Source organism: Triturus cristatus, chromosome 4_1 (assembly GCF_964204655.1).
Source record: "Triturus cristatus chromosome 4_1, aTriCri1.1, whole genome shotgun sequence".
Lineage (NCBI taxonomy): Eukaryota > Metazoa > Chordata > Amphibia > Caudata > Salamandridae > Triturus > Triturus cristatus.
In genome coordinates, this window is record NC_140585.1 from 78,507,311 (window position 1) to 78,531,228 (window position 23,918).

Genomic DNA, 23,918 nt, shown 5'->3' on the forward strand with positions numbered 1-23,918 from the left:
CTTGGGTGCGGTGTCCGTGGGTGCTGTCTGTGTCTAGGGCCTCTCGTGTTGGGGTGCTGCATGGTGTGTTCTGTGCTCCCTTGGGCGCAGTGTCCCTCAATGCTGTCTGTGTCTAGGGCCCCTCGTGTTGGGTTGCTGCATGGTGTGTTCTGTGCTCCCTTGGGCGCGGTGTCCATGGGTGCTGTCTGTGTCTAGGGCCTCTCGTGTTGGGGTGCTGCATGGTGTGTTCTGTGCTCCCTTGGGCGCGGTGTCCGTGGGTGCTGTCTGTGTCTAGGGCCTCTCGTGTTGGGGTGCTGCATGATGTGTTCTGTGCTCCGTTGGGCGCGGTGTCCATGGGTGCTGTCTGTGTCTAGGGCCTCTCGTGTTGGGGTGCCGCATGGTGTGTTCTGTGCTCCATTGGTCGCCGTGGTTTCTTCCTGCCTCTGGGTGTTGGCGGTTCCTCGGGACTGCTTGTAAGTGTTGTTTCCCTTCGCTCTGTGCCCCGTGTTGTCTGCTTCCATGGGTGCTGTGTGGCGCACGTGCCCCTTAATCCTTCCGCCAGCTGGAGCCCGGGATTAGACGAGCTATGCCGGGAATCCTCCTGCCGCTGTCATGAGATCCAGGGGTCAGCGCTGCTATTTGTGGCCTGTCCTGAAAGCAGCTTAGAGTGTGACCTCTCCCCCTTTGAAGGGGACGCCGGCTCCCGGACAGTGATAACAGCGCCCAAACGCCAGCCATGAGCGCTGGAGTTCATGCAGCGATGCTTTCTCTAAGAACGGTCAACAAAGGCCCTAATAGACCTCATGTTCACAACATCAGAAGGATAGAAGCCCGAGTTGGCTTTGTAGGCCTTCGAGCGTGTGAGCAAAATACTAAAGGTAACATTAGTAAGCGTTCAACTCGCTGAGCCGACTAGTCGTCAGGGCCTAATAAATCTTACGATCACATAATAATAAAACGGCAATAATAAAATAGTACATGGGTGCCTGTAATTACACTAAACTGCCGTTCATGTTCTTACTGTGCTCGAGTCGCCTATAATAAGAAAATGATGCGGCTGCTGACCTGTACCAAGCTATGGCAGCTGGCAGGCACTGTGTGTGCCAAGGCACCAGAGTCCGAGCCAGCAGACAGGGCGAAAGGGAGGGCACGGCCAGAATTACAACTGCCGTTCAAGAGCCAAGCTGGTCCTCAGCTCTTGATCCGCAGTCACTGTCCGCGAGAATGTGCAGTCTCCAGCTGATAAGGTGTCATTCATGGCAGTAGCTTTCAGTGTTACACTGCTGGGAGCTCATTGCAAACACCTTGGCATTTGGATGCCAACAAACAATGTGAACAACCACAGCTTTTAACACTGACTTACACTCAAATGGCTTAAAACATATTTTGCTCCGAGTCATAGTATATATTTTTTTAATAAGTCATAGAAAGACAGACAGCAAGAATCAAGGCGCTCTCCGAACCCAGATTTTAAAGCCGGGTGGACAGAGAGATGTATGGTCATGCTATCGATGGCGTATGATATGTATGGGAAGTCACCTTGGACGTGTCCGAGGTATGGTGACTAGGCTTGCACAGCAGGGGTCCTTTATCCCATACACAAGGATACTAATGATGCACACCGTATAGCATTGAACGGATACTACGACTTCTACTACCAGAAGTATACATCCATAATCGGTTATACGAAGGGGACACTCTGATATTTCTTGCTCTTACTGACCCAAGTTCATATCCCAGTGAGGCCACTCAGTCATCCAGCCAGGAAACTGAGCATCATTAGAAGACATTCTAGTGAGGCCTCCTGTGTGCAGCGCTTAGACAGCCGTATATAGTGCCCTATAAATGATCGCACACCACATCAGATTTGAAGATTGTGCTACAGTCGTGACTCTCTTGCCTCCACAGATCTCTCTGGAGCAGATGTTGCGCGAGGCCCCAGTCATCTCGAAGGAGTTGGATGTGTGTGACATCGGGGGGCTCAGCCTGGCCTCCTTCAGCTCCCCGGAGCCTCCATGGAAGAAAGACATCTCCCCTGACTGCACACAGAGAGAAGAGGATGCCGACGGCTCAGCATGGACCGAGCAGAGCTACAAGCGCCTCCAGGACAGTCTGAGGCAAGCCGGACTCCCCCTGACCGTGGACCGGACACGGGAGCCAAGAACAGGTAACCTGTGACCTCATGATAACTGGCCCTGGGCCCTAGGAGCCACACGGTGCCCTCCAGCTGTCACTACAATCCGTAGTATATATACCAAGCTTCCCGCAGAGGCCACGCTCACATCCATCTCCCTTTCAATCAGATACAATGAGTGAATGAAAGAATGAATCTATATCATTCACGTCCATCACTTCCTCTCAACCCTCTATTACACACCACTCTACTGTTGGGCACGACACAAACACGGCTCCCCCAAAGGCTGGTCACAAGTCCTAAAAACAGAAGTGAGGGGGCTCACCAAGTTAGGCAAGATAGGTCTGACATCACCATGTGTTACATCACAGGTAGTGACATAACAGGAAATGACATGCATGTTCAGTTGGTCTATCATGAGTACAGTTGAATATTTTAAGAGATTTAACAAGTATTATGCTGATTACTACTTAAGCCTATGGCATACTAAACTTTGCACCAAGAATAAAGCAGTGAACACATTGCAATAAAGATGCTATAAACTGCAATTGTGAACTACAAAATGTATTAATCTACCCAAGATAGCACCAATGTATACACAGACAATTACAAACACTCTGATCATTAGAAGAAAAAAATGCAAGTTGCATACTGGGTTTGATATTCTGAGCATGGCGATTGTGTTGTCTCCTGGGTGTGTATGAGACCCGACGCGGCCCTGCTGTGTTGGAAGATGGACCATGGCAGGTGTGAGCAGGACAGAGAAATGGGGCTTCAGGCAAACATGTAACCAGAAAGCGCTGTTTCATTGTGGGGCTCCCGGGAAAATGTCTGTAAACTGTGGTACATAAAAGGAAGACTACATATATTAGAAGACGGTAAGCATTTTGGTAGATGACGGACAGATGACATCATGCTGGCCTGGTTATTCATTCCTTAGAAACACTTCAGAGGCATTCCATGGATATCCATCAAGTTGGTACCCACAAATATTAATATTCCAAAGAGATGAAGGGATTTTGACTGCTGAAGGAGGAGCATGTTGCCTTGAGAGAAAACTAGATCAAGTTCCATAGAGCAATTTGTGTATTCCCTGGTGCAAGGACTAGCGAAAATAGATTGGAGATCTGGGATGAAAGCACATGCTCTCATACTGAGGCAGTTAGAGGTGGAAGGGTGTTCATATAAATTCTGGGATGAAGGAGTAAGAAATAGAGTGCTGATGATTACCAGTAAGTAACCCAGCCATTAAATCCTCATCGCCAAACCTCGTCCCATTCCTTACTCAATGAGGATACATGTAAATACCATGCCTCCGTCACGATCCACCACGACACAGGCAACCACGGCACCAAGGCTCTGGCAGCCTAATGACAGCAAAAAACACTCTCAGTGCCATTTGTCTACAAACTACTGCAGATGATACATACTCAAAATTACTCTTACTAATTTTTTGTAAAGGACCTGATAGGATGCTGTTTCTGCAGCTTTTATTTTAAATGTTACATTAAGGACATACATGAAGATATAACCATGAGCAGCAAAGTCTTTTGGGACACAGTTCCTTGAGCTTGAGATTTAGCCCGATATCTTAAACTGCTGTGAGCAACAGTAATAAAAGAAAGCATGAAGAACATTTCCACATATAATAATGAAGTGGGCGACATCTGTAAATAAGCAAAATAACCTAAAGCCGGTATTTCTAGCCTTTATACATACATACTTCAAACAGCAAATATAAATGCAAAGACCCTTGAAATGTGTTCTAGAGCTTTGGTAATGATCCATGGCTACTAATTATAGTAAACAAAGACAGAACATAAATGTTACAATGGAATACATACAATTTTGTTTACAATCCTATTTGGTATCATGTTCAGGAAGTGCAGACTACTGAAACACCACCATACATACATCCAACCACATTCTATCTGCTCTTCTTTAAGTATCCCTGTCTCTCCGGGTACCCACTGGTCCTCCACTCGAAGCGCTTTTATATTTTGCTAAGGAGGACGCAGCACGCGCTTAAATAATTATGGTAGATGCTGGGGGGGGGGGAGCAGAAAAGGCTGATGAGATATGACACCAACAAGATCTATGTCAGCAATGCAGGGTAGGACAGTTCTTTAAAAATAGTTCCAAAACACCACAAACTCCCGTACAGTGCTGCCAAATTTTTAGAACACTCTCTATTCTAAAGCGAACCAAAAGGAGCCCACTGTTGCAACTCCAAAGCAGGGTCTTGGACACCATCATACAGACATTAAATGAAGATTGTTGCTGGACCATCTTACAGAGGCGGTAGGACGAAGAATGTCTGCCCATGCTGTAGGAGAGTAGGATCTGCCTCTTATGTTGCCCCCACTTTTTTTCTGATGTTTACACTGGTTTCTGGCTATAGTCTGGCTGGGAGCCTGCAAATCAGGGCCCCAGCCTCTCTGTTCTCTCTAAACAACCTGGAGTGCATATTAGGTGCACTAGTGATTGGATACTGTGGTACCTTATGAGCCCATAGTATATGGTACCTTAGGTATCAAGGGCATAGGTACTTCACAGGCCTACCAGGGGCTGAAGCATGTATTACGTCACCCCTGGGAAGCAGACTAAATCTGACACCACAGGCCTACTCCTGCAGCCTAGGTGAGGTGGTGCTAGCACTCCTCACTGAGATATAGGTTCACTATATCTCTCCCTGCACACGCATTTAAACCTATCAGTCACCCCTAAGGCAGGCCCTATCAATCCTGAGGGCAGGGTGCTTGTTTCCATGTGAGGGGGTGCCTCTGCCTGAGCAGGGCCCCTCTGCAGCTCTCAGAGTCTATTCTCTGGGACTGTTTGTGAATGCGGTCAAACCATATACTCTTAAGTGCATTATAACCTCGCGGTTAATGCCAACTTTGGAATGGCTGCATCAAAACATGTTGTGTTTGGTGTCAAACGCTTTGGAATCATACCCCCACATCAGTAACTGGTGTGAGAGTATGATCCCACCCTTCTAGAGGGATAGACATGTACCTACTGTGGAAACGCGGTAGAATCCTGAAGAGCCCTGGCATCACAAAATGGATGCCACCAGTCACAGACACTGGGCTGCCCTCCTGCTGATGACCGAAACTCGCAGTGGAGGAGGCCCAACAATAGGTAACCTGTCACAGGGAGGTGTGACCACCTCCCAGACAGGGTTTAGTGTATTGGGGCTGGGTGGGTGCACTCCTAGATTGCTTTGAAGTCCTGCACTGAGGGAGCAGTAGGCTCCTCTGTGCATAAACCAGTTCAAACCGGCTCAGGGGCTAGCAGCCCCTGCTCTGGCGCAAAACTGGACAAAGGGAAGTGGGTGTAGCCACCCACTCCCCTGACCCTCCCATAGGTGGGGTATTAGAGCTAGACCCTCCCTTCCTTTCAGTATAAGGTGGGGAACCCATGCCATTGCAAACTAGATATCCCTGGGCGACGCTCTGAAGAAGAATCCTGGACCTTCGACATTCTACTGCCTCTGGAAGACGGAAGAATCTCCCTTGGAGTCAAGGAGTGACTCCCCTGCTTGGCAGGCACCAAATCTTGCAATCAACGGTCGCAAACTTTCCCGCCCCTGCCGGAGTCCGAAGGCCCTGCAGCCCAGGAAGAGGATTTCCTGACTTCTCCAAGGCCATCGTAAGTCCTCAGCGACGCTGAGGCAAGTGGACCCCACGAGTGACGAGGAACCGCAATCCCTGGGTACCGTGCACTATTTTCGAGTGAAACCCCTTCACGACATTCTACGAACTCGTGCATTGGACCACGTGTGGTCAAAGCCTCCAGCAGGAATCCCTCCGAAGATCAGAGGCCTACCCCGTCCCGAGTGACCATGGGCCCCATGTTGAGTGAATCCTCCCGAGGCATCTTCGCAATCCCTTGCCTGTTGGCTTGTGGGTCCCCAGAAGACTTTTCTACAGTTACAAAGGGCTTCCCTGGTTGCTCCAGGCCTGCCCTGACTTACCCTCGCTGGGTGAGTCACTCAGACCTTGCTGGTCTGCACCGCTGACTTTTTGTCCTTTCCACGAGACTTGCTGTTACCAAGGCTTGTTGGCTCCAATCTGGTCATCGACACCGCAGTAAGCTGCAGACTTTGTGGGACACACCGAATCCAGCTCCTGGTCGTCATCGACACCTCCTGGACCTCGTGGCTGAAGAGTCAAGACACCCGTGGATCACCTGAAATCACCCGACGACTGTGGGCATCCATCTTCCTTGACCCCGGGTTACTGCCAAGTGACTTTGTACACTGTCCCCTCTGCTTTCAGGTCTTCCTTCTTCTGAATCCAGGCTTGGATTCCACTGGACACTTCTCCTGTCTTCACAAGCAGCAAGTCTTCATTGGCTCCCATTAAAAACAATGCCGTGACCCGACACCAAAAGACACCTATTCACCCGGCTTCCCTAGGTGAGGTAACTCCAGCACTACGGTGCTACTGTGGGTGTTGGCTCTAGACTACTTACCCTGTAAGTGACCTGCTTGTAGACTCTCCCGAAGTATCCTTAAACTTTTAATTTCTGACCGCGACTTGCTCCTTTGAAGTCAATAGGGATCCGCGGCTGTGTTCCCACACTGCATGCGTCTCCCGTGGGTCCTTTACTTACCTGCCTTGGGTGGTTTCGTGAGACCCCAACGCTTCTGAAGGCCCTAGGCCTTGTCCCTTTTCAAGTCGATGTTCTTAAGACTCTTTTTTAGTATATGGTCTGGTACGCAGCTAGGGCCCCAGCCATATTTGTGCTTAATTTATTGTGAAACGTTGATTTGTGCATATGTTCCTGACTTCTAATCTCATAAAGAGATCAGTAGAGTGTGTCTAGTAATAAATACATATATATTTGATATATATACCTGTGTGGTGTCCTTTCGTTTAGTAATTCAAGAGAATATAAGGTAAAACAAGCTGCTTTACATTCCTCTAAAGACTTAGCCTGAAGGATGCTCTCCACAGCTACCACTAGGATAGCTTTCTTTAAAGGTTGTCTTAAACCTATTACCATAAGAGTTGAATTGTACTGGTTCCAGGTGTCTACTTTAACTAGTGAACAGCATATACCAGGGCAACTTCTCACACCTGCTAACTGCTTCATTTGTCTCTAGTGAATCCTCGCAGCAACCCTGTCAAGTTTCTTAGGTCCATGCCTGGTGCTGCTCCAGTCCAAGGATTTTTTAGGATCCTGGGACTTATAGTCTAATTTATTACATTATGAAACAGGACTACAAATCCACCGGGCCAGCGCATCATGCATAGACCTGGGAAACTTGGCAACTATGTCGCTGGGAGGGCCAGACAATGGAGCGATATAAAGTTGCATACCTAGGATGCCATGGTGCAAACCAGGGAAATTGTCCCTTGGACTGTTGGGGTAGCACGTTAAAGGAATTATCAAGTATCAAATGGCCACTCAGGGCTTTGGGTTCTGGTGCTGCTGCACCAATTGTAGCTATGCCCCTTGAAGTACCCCCTTTCTTATCCACATGACTTAGTCATGATCAGGTGGGCAACAGGCTGTAACTCATTCCAGGAAATTCTACTTCACCGTCAGTTTTAAAACTTTCAAAACGTGTGTAACAATAGCATTTGGTACAATTGGAGGCACCGGTTATGGCACTTGGATTGGCTTTTGGAGAAACGCCTGCTAATCAAGATTTTCAAGTAGCTTGGAGCTGGACTCCCAATTTCTTTAACCTCAGTAAGGCATTTTACCTCATTGTGTATTTCACGCAAACTGGATAAACGTGAATGGAATTTAGCAAACTGATGGATGACTTGCCCAGGGTGTTAAACCATCAACACTTTCATGCATAACAGACCATGGGTTCCAGCGCCAACAAAGTAGAGGATTTTAAAATGGGTCATAGCAACATATTATCACTCTGTGTGAACAGTTCATCATTAACCAAAGATTCGCGTATAGAAGCTTCTGAAAATGTAGGTGAATAACGGGGGTGGGTTAGTGTGACAAAGCTTCTCTTTTGAGTGCTTCAGTCACACATCATACTGGGCGGCTTTGCGCTGAATGAGAATGTTACCAGCATAAGTTTCTAGCCCAATACCCTGAAAATAGCACAAAGTCAGTTAAAAAATATTCCAGTATTTGGCAAACTGCACAAATCAACGTTTCCCCAGGGCATGAGTCCCACAAAAAAGAGAAGTGGGGGGACATACTAAGTTAGGCAGTATGCAAGTGACATCAAGGCATGCAATATCACAGTGCATGACATCACAGCATGGGACATCGCATGTGGCATCACAGGAAGAGACACTACAGCCCACGACCTCACAGGAAGTGAAATCAGATCTTATGACCTCAAGTATGTTTTGTAGGTCTATCATGAGAACATTTGAGCGCATTACAATATTTAATAAATGAGATTTTGCATTGGGGTTATGGCAAAATATTGACGCAAAATCTGGGCCTCGACTTATACATCTATTTTTTTTAAACCCTGCCACAAAGAAATTGGCAACAAGGTGAAACGTGGCAGTAAACCTGTTCTGCTTAATTGGTTGCAATGTCTGTATTTTTAAATATCTTATGGGGTTAAGGCACAATGGGAAATAGACTAACTACAAGCTCAAAAGGCTAGTGTGGTGGGGCTCCCAACACCCTGGAAAATCTGATGAGATAGATGACCAAAAATAAAAACCTGGACTGTAAGGGCAAAAACTGAGATGTCTGGTCACCTTACACTGATGCCTCTAGGCGTATTGACTCCTGCGTGTGGGGCGAGAGGCTGGTGGAGTTTTAAGATCTTACCATCCTAGGCACAAGAAGAACATTGGTTCCCGTCACTGAGGATAGCTTCGTTCATTGCTGAAAGGGAGGCCTCTATTGCATCGGAGGCCTTTGGAGCAATTTGATAGCCCTGTTAGAACCACACGCCATAAAGGAAATGTCAAGCTTGGGCATGAGGCCCGAGAAACTGAAGACCTGTTGGCTTGGTAATTAGAGTACTCCCCATTAGACTTTGGCTGCAGAGCCTGGGTGACTGCCCTTTAAGCAGATTTTCTTTTTCTCTGTCCCCTCATCAGACTGTCATGACCCTGGCGGGAGGGGGGCGCAGCCAACCCCTCCCTGAGGTCAGCAGCAGTAAGCACTATAGGCAATCTGCCTATTCTGTGCTCCCATGGCCTCATCACTAATGCCAGACCTAAGGTGGATACCTGGTGACACAGCCCACAGCAGCCCTGAATTCCTGGTAGCCAGTAAAAAAAAATTGAGCATCCAATGCTGTGTGTAGTCCTTTCTGTTCTGGAAAATGGGGAGGGGTGATGCTGTTTGTCTTTACTATTGAAGGGGAACGACTGGGGGTAAGGTCATTGGAATTATCGTTATTTCTTATTTTTATTTGCCGAGGGGGCCTATTTCACCGTGTATTTTGGCTCTGTGATAGTGAGAAGGCGCTACCTCCCCACACTGTCACCCCTCCATCCTGGGGTTGCGGCCCCGGTGCCTGTTGTCCTGGGTTCCCTGTCTGTGACTGCGGCAGCCACGTGCTTGCCCAATTGCTGAATCCTTGCTGTAGCTGGGTAGCGACCAACAGATCTCCTTGCAGCTGAGTGTATGATACGTTCTGATTACCCAGTGCTTGGTACTGAGGAGGGGCATTTGTGTGGGTTTGTGGCAGCTGGCGCTGGTTCACTGACTTCTGCTTCTTCTTTCTGCTGGTCATGATATGCCTTTATCCGGCACCTCTCTACCAGATGACACCGCCTATAGCAATAGTAGCACTCTATTGGGTCTGGTTGGGACCAGCCTTTCAGGTCTCCACTACCATAACCTGGTCGTGCTCCTTGACTGCCTGTTTGGTATCCTCTAAAGTTTTGCGGTAGAGCCCTCATTGTGATTGGTGCCTTCTGCACGGGTTGCCACCCCCTCGAGGGCAGTCTTTTTCAACTCGTGTTTAATTAGTTTTGCTGTGTCTTTTTGCACCTGCTCCTGCATCTTTTTACACTTTTCTTGCTGTTTATTATGGTAGTGGAGTATGTCTTCTTGTATCACCCACCAGGGTTTGGTATTTAGACCAACTATACTATCCAGCCCACTCTGTATCTGGGTGGCCAACCTTTCTTAGGAATATTGCAGAAAAATGTGACTTGTGGGCCCGTAGCGGTCCACGGCTGTCCGTTTCAGGAAATCGTTTCTGCCTTCTTCTGGCTTCATGGTCTCTGCCATTAGCACTCCTACATCTGGGCAGTCAGGGAATATTTCTCTCAGGGCTATCCAGATCAGGTGGCAATGTGTATTAAATGTGGCCCTGTCGTGTTGGGTATCTGTTAGCATGATTGCTGGAATGGGAGCTTGGGGAAACACCATGTTAGTCTGCTCCCAAATTAGACTGCTTAGCAGACTCTTAATGTCTCCTATTGCTAGATTGATACCTGCAGTGTTTTTCTCGAAGCATGTAAACCACTTCCCTACCCCAACTGGCAATGGCGGTAACTTCATTCTCAATACCTCGTTATCCGCCTGGGACCATGGCACGTATATATTCCCCTCCATGCCCTTCTGTAGTAACAGGCATACTCACACGCTAGGTGACTCAATGGGTTTTACCTCAACATATCGTTCCCATCTCGCTTGGCATCACTGCATGTAGAGGAAGTCCCACTTAGGGTTTCCTCCTTCATGCCTGCTGCCATCCTCCCCTACTGCACGCACTGGTGCCATTTAATTTTTCCTGCGTCGCAGGTGCCTAAGTACCAGGTTGCCTTGCTCTTTTATCTCTTGGTCAGCCCCTCTCCTATGTCAACCAAAGGATGTGGCTCTGAGCTCTGCTAGTAGCCATTCATTGAACTCTGACTCTTCCCAGCGCTACGCCCTGTATCTGGCTGCACTTGCCTCATGAGGAGAATGCACCATCCTATATTCTTGTTCCTACTCCGAGCTGCACGCCCTCTCCCTCTCAAGCCTCCTCCGTTCATGCCTCTCGTCCTAGCGTCATCTAGCCTGGTACTTTTGCCCAGAGCTACACGCTGCTTTAGTAAACCTCGCTTCACTCATTGCAGCACTATACCATCTAGCAATAAAGGGAGCATCATGAGCAGGACAGCACACACACCAGGGCTTACAGCTAAAGAAGACTTCTTCCCTTATGCTGGGGCCAGCACTGCACTCACAGCTGCACTTCATCATCTAGCACTAAAGAGAGCACAATCTGCATCACAGCACTCAAGAAGGACAAGGAGCTACAGCAGTACAACACTCTTATGCCAGGGGGTGCACAACACTTCCAACATCACAGCACCACCTATGACCATGGAGTGCATTGTCTGTAGTACAATGTTTATTTACACAACGCACAGCATCCCCAGCAGAACAGCACTCTTTAGCGACAGTAAGTTACTTAAAGTAAATCTCTGTAAATCAGGGCTAGCAACACGGCACCCCTGTCCATGTACTGCATCTAGAATAGCACAGCAACTCTAGAACCACACACTGGGCCAAACAACAGTAAACAACTCCTTACACCAAAGAGAGCACTTCCTTCAGTACAGCACTACACAATTCAAGGTGAGTAAATTCTACTGCACAACACTGGATAACGGATGTATGATGTTACAACGCATACTTTTACAACGCATGCACTTACAACGCAATTTTTACAACGCAACATCCACTACAACGCATTCCATTACATCGCATGACACTACAACGCATTTTTAAAAACTACCTTTACAACGCATTCCATGACATCGCATACTACCTTTACAACGCATACCATTACAACACATAATATTACATTGCATTTAAGGTAAGTGTTGGATAGTATAGGGGTAAAAATTACTATTCTAACTCCAGGGGGTGCAACAGTAGGGTAAGTGTTGGATAGTATAGGGGTAAAAATTACTATTCTAACTCCAGGGGGTGCAACAGTAGGGTAAGTGTTGGATAGTGTAGGGGTAAAAATGACCATTCTAACTCCAGGGGGTGCAACAGTAGGGTAAGTGTTGGATAGTATAGGGGTAAAAATTACTATTCTAACTCCAGAGGGTGCAACAGTAGGGTAAGTGTTGGATAGTGTAGGGGTAAAAATTACTATTCTAACTCCAGGGGGTGCAACAGTAGGGTAAGTGTTGGATAGTATAGGGGTAAAAATTACTATTCTAACTCCAGGGGGGGCAACAGTAGGGTAAGTGTTGGATAGTGTAGGGGTAAAAATTACTATTCTAACTCCAGGGGGTGCAACAGTAGGGTAAGTGTTGGATAGTATAGGAGTAAAAATTACTATTCTAACTCCAGTGGGTGCAACAGTAGGGTAAGTGTTGGATAGTGTAGGGGTAAAAATTACTATTCTAACTCCAAGGGGTGCAACAGTAGGGTAAGTGTTGTATAGTGTAGGGGTTTTACCCCTATACTATCCAATACTTACCTTAAATGCAATGTAATATTATGCGTTGTAAAGGTAGTATGCGATGTAATGGAATGCGTTGTAAAGGTAGTTTTTAAAAATGCGATGTAGTGTCATGCGATGTAATGGAATGCGTTGTAGTGGATGTTGCGTTGTAAAAATTGTGTTGTAAGTGTAGTGCGTTGTAATAGTTGCGTTGTAAAGGTTGTTCCCCCTGGATAACACCATGGGCATTACCTCAAGCACCACCTCTACCCCAATGTCGTAGAAAGCACTCCCAGTCGCATCGCACTCGCTAGTGTCAAGGATGCACATCCAGTGGTTAACACCCTATAACGCTAGAGCAGCGCCTCCCACAGAACTTTAACCAACTGCACTGTTGAGAGAGATGAAGAGATTTGCACACGGATCATGCCTGAATATCAACAAGAAGAAGATGCTACTCTCTCTTTAGGCTCACTACGGAGAGTGATGTGTGAGGACTTACAACAGAAGGGACTTAGATGGGAGACGGACCCTTTTAGATATTTGGGAATGCAAATTATGCACACTGGGGTAAGAAAATGTGATTAGAATATGGGATGGGTACTTGGGGGACTTAAAAGAGAATCAGTACGGTCCTGGAACCCCTTCCTGTATCTACTGTGGACAGAATAACACTGGCTAAAATGGCAATAAGATGCCTATGTACCTTACAAAGCATATTCTGCTTTCTGTTGCAATCAACATTTAAGGAGCTAGCTAGTCTCCTGGATTTATTGGTGTGGGTCCGCAAAGTAAAACTGGAAGTACTGAGAAAGACAAGCAGGATTGGGATCACCTGGTTCAGAATTATATTATGTGGCAGCACTGCTACAGCATGCCGCCAAGTGGTGTGGGGAGGTAGATATTTGGGAGAAAAGACTGGAACGAGGCACACTAGAGGGGGAGTACCTGCTGACCCTGATCATGAGGGGCTGAGGGGCACTAGGACATGTGCCACACATGGCAGGACATACAGCTGCTGTATGAGAAGATATCATAAGAAGAGTTCTGAGTCAACTTCCTTTGCTAGAGACTTAAAGATATGGTAGTTGCAAACATTCCATAGTATATCAATCGCCATGTCTGTAGTTGATTGGAAGGATGGAGGATGCCTTACTCTCAGAGATTTGTACCCTGGGGAAGAATGTATCACCTTTGAGGAAGTTCAAGAGACATTAAGATTGGAATAGGTCAATTCCTTCAATATTCATAAATGGCCAGTACAGCTAGTGGGATGTTGTGGCCAATACGGCTAGGGGGCTTTGGTTGGGTTTGCCAAAGACCCCAGACCCCGCTCCCCTGGGGAGAGTGCTGGTGATGGGCCAATATTGCTGAATAATCTCATATCTACAGACAACCCTAAAATAAGATAGACGATACAGATCATTGGTGATTAGACAGCACTGACATGCAGATTCAGATACTTCACTAACCTATGGTGAGTGAAGGACAGGGTATGCTCAGATGCAGGGGGTATCCAGCAATGAACGGTTAAAATGAATGCAGTTCAGCACTGTTGGAAGGTGAATATCTGACTATGGTTACCCCCAACTTTTTGCCTAGTGTCTAGCTGGTTTTTCGACTTAGTTGGCCTGAGATCCTGCCATTCAGGGTCTCAGGCTGTCTGCTCTCTCTTTAAAATGGACTCCATGTACCCTAGGTACATACCCAATTAGTAAGGATCACCTTATTGGACCCTGTACAGTGCACCCTAGGTACCCAGGGCATAGGTGTACCCTAGGCCTCCCAGGGGCTGCAGCATGTATTATGCCACCCCTGGTCTGGCCTTCCAATCAGACACAACTGGCTGATCACTCAGCTGGGGCAAGGTCGTGTAATCACCCCTTGCTTAGATATAGTATACCTATATCTACCCTTAAAATAGACACATGTGTACCTATCAGCCACTCCTATGGCAGGCCTTAACAATCCTGGAGGCAGAGTGCTTGGTAACATGTGAGATGGTGCTCTAGCATGAGCTGAGCCTGTCTGCAGCTTTCGGAACCATGTCCTTATAGCTGTTCTATGATATAGACTACCATATACTCTTAAAGTACCTTATAATCTTAAACGGTTATGGTAACTATGGTTTGGCTTTACCAAAACATGTCGTGTAAGGTGTCTAACACTTTGGAATAATACCCCCATACCATTTCTGGTGATGAGGATATTATTCCTCCCTTCTAGAGGGAGAGACATGTTAAAATCCTACTTTGCTGTTTAACTCTCACCAAAGCCTCAGCATCACAAAATGGATGCTGCTGCCACAGAGACGAGTCTGACCTCCTGCTGCTGGGAGCCCTCCCAGCCAGGGAGGCCTGGACAATAGGTTTCCTGCTTGGGAAGGTGCTAGCACCTCCCCAGACAGACTTTAGTGTATTGGGGCAGGGAGGGCTGAAAGGAATGAGACATGCCTGGGGCACACAAGGTGCTCCATGCATAGTCCAGTTCAAACCGGTGCTGGGGCACTCCAGCCCCAGCTCTGGCGCGAAACTGGACAAAGGAAAGGGGGTGTAGCCACTCCCCTTCCTGGTCCACCCATAGCAGGGACCTTGAAGGTAGCCCAGCCCATTAGCCCAGTATATTAGTAGCTAGTTGGGCCCTGCTAAATTGGATTATCCTGAACCTGCAACTTGAACAGAAACTCTGGACCTTCGACATTCGACGAAAGAAGAAGACTTAAGAATCTCCCTTGTGGCCAAGGAGTGGCCACCCTGTGCGAACAGGCACCATCAAGAGGCTTACCCTTTGCTTTGCTGAAGTTCTACGAGGGACCGACTGCAGAGCCTGACCAGAGCCTTGACTTCCAAATTTCTCCGACCCTGATCCACATTCACAGCCGAGCTGAGATCCCTGGAGGCGACGAGTGACGTGGGACCGGCTACCTGGGAAAAGTGGCGATTATCTTCCAGCGCAGCTTCTGAGGTACCCTCGAGGTTGTGCACCGGGGATTGAGAAGCCCCAACCACCACCTGCACCGAAGATCAGCCCCCCACACTCCACGAGTCCTGCGTGGGGCCCTTCTGCATTTTCCTGCTTGCCGCGTCTGTCCGGTTGCTTGCCCGTTGGCTAGTAACCTTTGCGACGACACACCTTCAATTTTCCACTGCTGGTTTGGCTCCTCCAGACTGGCTCCTGCTCCTCTGCAAAAGAGAAGCACCCCAGACCTTCCTGGTCTGCACCAGAAGCAAGTCCTCCATTCTTCGTGGGTTCCGCTTGCCAAGGCTTGGTGAGTCCTAGTTCCACTTCGACGCCGCCGACAGCACGAGCCTTCGTGGGACAGCTTGCCTCCTGGTCCTGGTCGTCCTCGACGTCTCCTGGTACCCGTGGCTGCTGCGACAAGCTTCACCTCTTCACCTGCATCTTCACGACATCGCCTGGTTCCTTCCTGGTTCCTTCCCGGCTCCTGGCTGGTGACCTAGACTCTGTCCCTTCTGCTTGCAGGTATCCTTCCTTCTTGATCCCGGCCTTAGGATCCACCGGACACTCTTCACTGACTGCCTGTCAGCATCTTTCCTTCAGGCATCCATAGGAGTCGACGATGAGACCCGACACAAGTTCATACCTATGCACCCGCAGCCCGTGGGCTAGGTAACTTGGGTATTCCGGTGCTCATCAGGGTATTGACTATCCTAGTGTCTAGTTCTCAAGTCTCGACTTCCTAGCTACTCCAGAAGTGTCCTAAATCTTATTAATTCTAAACTGTACTATTTCTATCGATTATACGCATTACGCGTGAGTGTTTCCACTCTGCACCTGACTCCTGTGGGCCTCCCACTTCCTCACTGTTGGTAGGGTAGTGTAGCCCCAGCGATTCCCTAGGCCTAGGCCTATCCTATTTCCGTGACAGTGGTCCTTATACCACTTACTTAGTATATGGTTTGCGTGGCCCCTAGGGCCTAACTGTATTACTTACCTGTGTGACTTAATGTATGCTTGAATAAGACTGTGTTGTACTTACCTCGAATCTCATAAAGAGTGCTGAGGGTTTGACTAAAATAAATACACTTTATTTTATATATATATCTGTTGTGGTGTCCTTTCATTTGGTATTCAAGGGATTACATATGGTATAACAGCTGGCTTCACATGCCATTCAGAGTTTAGCCTAAGACTGCTCTTGTCCATGCTACCACTAGGATAGCTATTCTATAAGGTTGACTTTACAACCAATCACCATAAGGGTTGTTTGGACTGATACAAGGTGTACACTAGAATTAGTGACATCATATATCAGGCCAACTTCTCACAAGCACCTCCAGTAGCACAACGCCACTGAGGCACCGGGATCAGTACCTCCTATGGAACAGCACCACTGAGGCACCATGATCAGCACCTCCAGCAGCATTGCATCACTAAGGAATCATGATCAGCACATTCAGCAGCACAGCACCACTGAAGCACCTTGATCAGTACCTCCAGCAGCACAGGACTACTAAGGAATCATGATCAACATCTCCAGTAGCACAGCACCACTGAGGAATCATGATCAGTACCTTTTGTGGAAGAGCACCTCCGAGGCACTATGGTCAGCACATTCAGCAGCATAGCAACACTGAGGCCCCTTGATCAGCACCTCCAGTAGCACACCACCAAGGCACCATGATCACACCTTCAACACCGCAGCACCACTGAGGCACCTTGATCAGCACCTCCAGCAGCATTGCACCACTAAGGAATCATGTTCAGCACATTCAGCAGCACAGCACCATTGAGGAATCATGATCCTCCAACTGCACAGCACCACTGAGGAACCATGATCAGTACCTCCTGTGGAACAGAAGCACTGAGGCACTATGATCAGCACATTCAGCAGCATTTCACCACTAAGGGATCATGTTCAGCACATTCAGCAGCACAGCACCACTGAAGCACCTTGATCAGTACCTCCAGCAGCACAGCACTACTAAGGAATCATGATCAAACCTCCAGCAGCACAGCACCACTGAGGAACAATGATCAGTACCTTTTGTGGAAGAGCACTTCTGAGGCACTATGATCAGCACATTCAGCAGCATAGTAACACTGAGGCCCCTTGATTAGCACCTCCAGTAACACACCACCAAGGCACCATGATCACACCTTCAACACCACAGCACCACTGAGGCACCTTGATCAGCACCTCCAGCAGCATTGCACCACTAAGGAATCATGATCAGTACCTCCAGTGGCACAGCACCACTGAGGCACCATGATCACATCACAACAAAGGTGCCATAATCAGCAACTCTAGGGGCAATACACCACTGGGGCACTGTGATCAACACCTCCAGTGGCACAGCACCACTAAGGAATCATGATCAGCACCTCCAGTGGCACAGCATCACTTAGGCACCATGATCACATCACAACAAAGGTGCCATAATCAGCAACTCTAGGGGCAATACACCACTGGGGCACTGTGATCAACACCTCCAGTGGCACAGCACCACTAAGGAATCATGATCAGCACCTCCAGTGGCACAGCATCACTGAGGCACCATGATCACACCTTCAGCAGCACAGCACTACAAGGAAGCGTGATCAGCACCTCCAGTGGCACAGCATCACTGAGGCACCATGATCACACCTTCAGCAGCACAGCACCACTAAGGAATCATGATCAGCACCTCAAGTGGCACAGTACCACTAAGGAATCATGATCAGCACCTCCAGTGCCAAAGCACCACTAAGGAATATTAACCAGCACCTGCAACTGTACAGCTCCACTAAGGAATCATGATCAGCACCTTCAGTGGCACAGCACCACTGAGGAATCATGATCGGAACCTCTAGCAGCACAGCACCACTAAGGAATCATGATCAGCACCTCAAGTGGCACAGTACCACTAAGGAATCATGATCAGCACCTCCAGTGGCACAGCATTACTGAGGCACCATGATCACACCTTCAGCAGCACAGCACCACTAAGGAATCATGATCAGCACCTCAAGTGGCACAGTACCACTAAGGAATCATGATCAGCACCTCCAGTGGCACAGCATTACTGAGGCACCATGATCACACCTTCAGCAGCACAGCACCACTAAGGAATCATGATCAGCACCTCCAGTGGCACAGCATTACTGAGGCACCATGATCACACCTTCAGCAGCACAGCACCACTAAGGAATCATGATCAGCACCTCAAGTGGCACAATACCACTAAGGAATCATGATCAGCACCTCCAGTGCCAAAGCACCACTAAGGAATATTAACCAGCACCTGCAACTGTACAGCTCCACTAAGGAATCATGATCAGCACCTTCAGTGGCACAGCACCACTGAGGAATCATGATCGGAACCTCAAGTGGCACAGCATCACTGAGGAATCATAATCAGCACTACAGTGGCACAGAACCACTAAGGAATCATGATCAGCACTTCCAGCACCACAGCACCACTGAGGCACCATGATCCCACCTTCAGCAGCACAGCACCACTAAGGATTTATGATCAGCACCTTCGGTGGCACAGCATCACTGAGGCACTATGATCCTCCAGTGGCCCAGAACAACTGAGGACCCATGATCAGTACCTCCAGTGACACAGCACCACTAAAGAATCATGATAAACATCTCCAGCTTCACAGCCCTACTAACACCATCATCAGCACCAGCAGCAGAGCACCAATGCCACCATTATCAGCACCTCCAGCGACACAGCACCAATGCCACCATCATCAGCACCTCCAGTGGCACGGCACCACTGAGAAATCATGAACAGCACCTCCAGTAGTATAGCCCCACCACTACCATCATTAGCAATGGCAGCAGAACATAAATAACACCATCATCAGCACCTCTAGCCGCACAGCACCAATGACACCATCATCAGCACCTGCAGTGGCACAGCACCACTAAGTAATTATGATCAGCACCTCCACCAGCACAGCACCAATGAGGAACCATGACTGGCACCACCAGAGGGCACAGCACAAATAAGGCACCATTGATTGGTACATCCAGTGGAACAGCACCACTGAGGCACCATAATCAGCACGTCCTGTGGCAAAGTACCGCTAAGGCACCGTGATCAGCACCTCCAGCGGTGAAGCACCACCACTGAGACACCGTGGTCAGCACTTCCAGCAGCACAGCTCTCTTTATCATATGAAGGGGAATCAACAGTAGCCTGAGAGTTAGCTCTCCTACGCGCAGTAGTGACAACTAAATAGTTGGGTGGAAGTTGGCCATGATGTACAGGGGGTTCAGTGGGGGAATCTATGTATTTCTTATCCACCCTAGGTGTGAGGATCCTGGCATGGATGGGGTAGTGAAAGATTTCCGGGGTGTGACGCAGCATGCTCCTGAGCATGGGAAGGTACTAGGCGGAGAGGTGATTGGAGGACAGGATTTCAAACAGAAAGACCTCCTCCAAAGTCTTAGTGAGTAGATCTACCTTGTGGAAAGAGGCAGCCCTATTAATCAGTTCATGGTAGGGCGCAGAGTCGTCAGGAGGGGAGGGACTGGCAAGGTATTGGTCGGGATCTGTGTCTCAAGGTGGGTCAGCATCATAAGTGTCCCAAGGATCACCTTGAGGAGTTTTGTCGAAGTTATCACCTCCCTCTGGCCCCCATGTCTGAGTGGGGTGCCCCTGAGATGAATAGGGAAGAAGGTTGCCTGGAGAAATGGGTGAGGAAGGTCAACGATGTGGAGCAGTGTGAGGTGGAGGTGGAAGAGTGAGGGGCAAAAGGCTAGAAGCCATGTCCACCTTCTTGCACTGTTTGTTTGGAGGTCGAAAGTCTAAGTTTTTCTCAAAGGACAGCTACTGTTTGGATGGCTGAGCAGCAGATCCCAGAGGGTGGGTGAGAATCCGGCCTGTGTTTGGATGTACCATCAAGTGCTTCTTCTGGGCGTCGATCTACTGTTGAAGTTTCTGGATGACCAGCTCAACAGTACCCAAGTTGTGGTCGGTCTTGTTGATTGATGCCGAGGGTCCCAGCTCCAACACCGATTTCAATGCTGAAGGTGATGGCCCGACGGTCGGGTATGCTCCAAAGCAGGAGAGGGCAGTGCCAAAGCAGTCCACCTCAATGTTTTTTTATGCCGAGCCGGAGCTGAATGTTGCGTATGAAGGTGGTGGACAGTGAAGACCATGGCCCGAAGGGAGTGATGGCTCAGCGGCCAGTCTCTGGTGGTGCTCCAGAGTGGCTGGACGACCCTTGGGAAGGGGCTGCTCAACATGCGAGTGGTGTCGAGGGGGAGAAAGCACCATACTCACAGCTGGCTGTGCTGGGGGAAGATCTTCAATCTCCATATCGGAGCTGGAGCTGTTGTCGGGGGTGAAAGCTTCCTCATCTGCAGCCGACGGTTGTGGATGTTGTTACCCCTGGTCGTACTCGGGCCAAAGAGGTCAGGGGTATCATCTCCTCTTTCATGTGACATCTCTAGAAGCCTAGACTGATGGGTGTGGAAGGATTTCTTAGAGCTGAAGGAGCAGCCGGCTTCCCAAGCAACTTTGCTGTGCTTGGGAGACAGGCTCAAATTACAGACCTGACAGAGGACAGTCCGAGAGTATTTCAATTGACAGCGATTACAGTAGAGGAATGGAGTCCATCCCATCACTGTGGATACATGGTGGAAGGCATGCAGTCTGGTGACACAAAAAGACCCCGAATGGACAAGGCCCCCCGTGAGGTCAAGGTCAACTGAGAGTCGCCCAGTTGAAGCAGGAATCGTCAACCCAAGACAAAGAGAATAGAGGAATGCGATTGTAAACAAAACCGATGGAGGGAAGGAACGATTCTAGACTTAAAAGAGCACCACTACAGTGTTGAGGCAGAGCACAGAAGCAGATGTCAGAACTCACCTGCAGAAAGAAAACAATCTAACAATGAAGCTGATGACCATACACATTACCAGCAAGAGGAGGGGTCACAGTACCTTGTGCCTCAAAAGACTTATTTGAAGAAAACATCTGGCACACATCCGTGCCCAACACTAGATGGGAGGAGTTCAGGGTAGTTTTCATGGGAAGTGTTTAGGGCTCGGGAGGTCGGGGTAAATTGTAGGGCTTAGGGGAATGCGGGTTAGTATTTAGGACTGGAGGCAGGGGCGTTTTTAGGGATCGGGGGAGAGGCTTGGTTTTCAGGAGGGAAGGGGTAGTTTTAAGACTTAGGGCGGGGTCAGGGGCGGGGGGGTCAAGTCTTAAACACGGAAATGTGTTTACCATACATGCTCTGACAACCCGTAAATCGTTGTAAAGGGATGCATGGTAAAGGCATATTCATGGTTAAGACTTGCGTTGTACAGACTGCGTGGAACCAGCATGTGTGGTAAACGTATGCGTGGTTCTATCACACAACCACAATGTGGAGATCGGGTCTCTTCCGGCACAGGCATTGTCCATGACAATGAGTGACAGGCCCCCTCTTGTTGAGAGAGTATTCTGTGGATTTGGTGGTCTGATAAACCATTGGCCTTGCCTCCTTAACTTTTTTCCAGCTCCACATGAACCACTGTGATTAATGATAATTTTGTACCAGAATTCTGGGTGGTCCAACATTTATAGATTACCAACTTTTCTATGGGGTATCTTATAGTGTATGTGGATGGAGTTCTAACTTTGTTGGTTCATTGTTTAAATTTCATATGCTGACCTTGACTGTTCTAATAAAAAAAGACTTAACCTAAAGTAATCATCTGGCAAAACCCCTTGAACATGACAAGTCTAGTAGTAAACACTTACAAGTACAAACGTTCCACGCTATCACAGATAATGTTCCCTAAACTTGAAACCTGTTGTTTTTGACTTGGAACCAAAAGTATTCAGCATCACTGTGGTATCCTTAACCAACAATCCTTACGCATCTGCCTAGGGGCAAAAGCACAGCTGGATGTGTGAAGTAGAGACCCACAGGGCACTACGTATTACCTAGCTACGTGACCTAGGTTTAGGTTATCAAGTTAATGGCAGCCCAGCTGGTCCCAAGGAGATGTGTGGCTGCAAGATGGTCATACACTGCATGAGGAAAAGTGTGTTGAGAGACCCAGAGTACAAATGTAGTTTTTTTTATTTAATAAATGTGTATACATACTTTTAAACATTTTACTGTTAAGGAAAAAGAGACGGTTTACCCTGTGTAAATACATTTTTATTAATGTTCCTTGAACAGCTTAGGAGTCCAACTGTGCATTAACTCTACTGTCTTATAAAGCATACTACAGTACATTCTTCAACAAACAAAGCAATCCCAATGGATAAACAGATGAGTAATTTGCCCATTTCACACAATATGGTAAACTGTGGAAACTGGTTCTCTTAAATAAGACTTTCCTGTTTCACAGGAAGTTAAACACCAGAGACCATTTATACCTAAGATCTTAAGAGAGTAACGTAAGTAAGACTCCCTTGCTAAAACCCCCAGAAGGCAACAACTGTAACATGCGTAACATGTTCTAGACTGATGCTTGTCAAGTATGTTGAGTCAAGTTACTGCGTACTTTGCTTTGGCTTTTAACCTGTGTCTGGAGACTTTCAGGTTTGACAGTCCTGTGGAAGTAAGCACCACGGAAGTAAATTGCCAAGATAACACAATGTGCAGAACACAAGATTATACACCTCAGGAAAAGTATAACTTTTGATGGCGAGGTTCCATAAACCAACATATGCAGATTCTCCACATTTGAGAAAATCTACAAGCAAAGTTGTGATACTTCACCAATAATGTGTTGCTTTTATCTTCTCAGTGGAAACATTGGCTTTTGTGAAATATCCGATTCTCTTACTTTCAATACAATATAAACTGGGGTCCTTCTGGTGCAAGTTTAGATGTGCAGATAAGAGTGGGACCGATACTGTATCTGATAAAACTAAATAATCTTGTCAGTCAAATTCTGAATGACTGTGTTTACAGGTACTCTGGTGTTTTGCAATACTAATCCCCCAAATGTACCAATATTTTAGATGTATATTCACTTATACCTCACTTCGGAAACTGGGTTTCTTCCTATAATTTGCAAGACCATTTAACTCTCCATTTCAGTCCTGCTCAATATATTTTAAAAAATGTTTTATCGCCTTTTATGGTGACTCAGTCAACATATCCCATCCAATTTCACTATTGACTGCCAGCTTGCTATCTGGCCAATGCTCCTTCTACTCCACCACTTGTAGATTAACACTTTTCACAATGTTGCTAGACAATGCAACTCAGTGGTCAAAGCCTTCTCAACTGGGGTTTTGGTTTTGGTTACTCGCAGCTTTCCTTGCGTCTTAGTGCTCAGGGTTCTGAACTTTTGTGTCTAGCAAACCCTTCCTAAACTGTTGTCAATTTGCAGGAAGATAACAAAACTACAAAACTTCTAGGTGACCGTTGAGACTCAGGCACACGTGCAGCACTAAAGAATACATTTCAGAGTTATAAATTGGCAGGCACTGTCAGTGAATGAGAATCTGCACTACTTTAATTTGAATAGGAGAGTACAAGTCC

At 47.7% G+C, this 23,918-nt stretch overlaps 1 protein-coding gene across 1 annotated transcript in view; it reads left to right on the plus strand.

The window, feature by feature from the left end:
• The window catches only part of CARNS1 (carnosine synthase 1), a 357,576-nt gene that overhangs the window by 58,495 nt on the left and 275,163 nt on the right, over positions 1 to 23,918 (plus strand). The window contains exon 3 of the mRNA XM_085651638.1: positions 1,888 to 2,146. Within this exon, the coding sequence (XP_085507764.1) occupies positions 1,888 to 2,146 (259 nt within the window). The remainder of the gene's footprint in view (positions 1 to 1,887; positions 2,147 to 23,918) is intronic.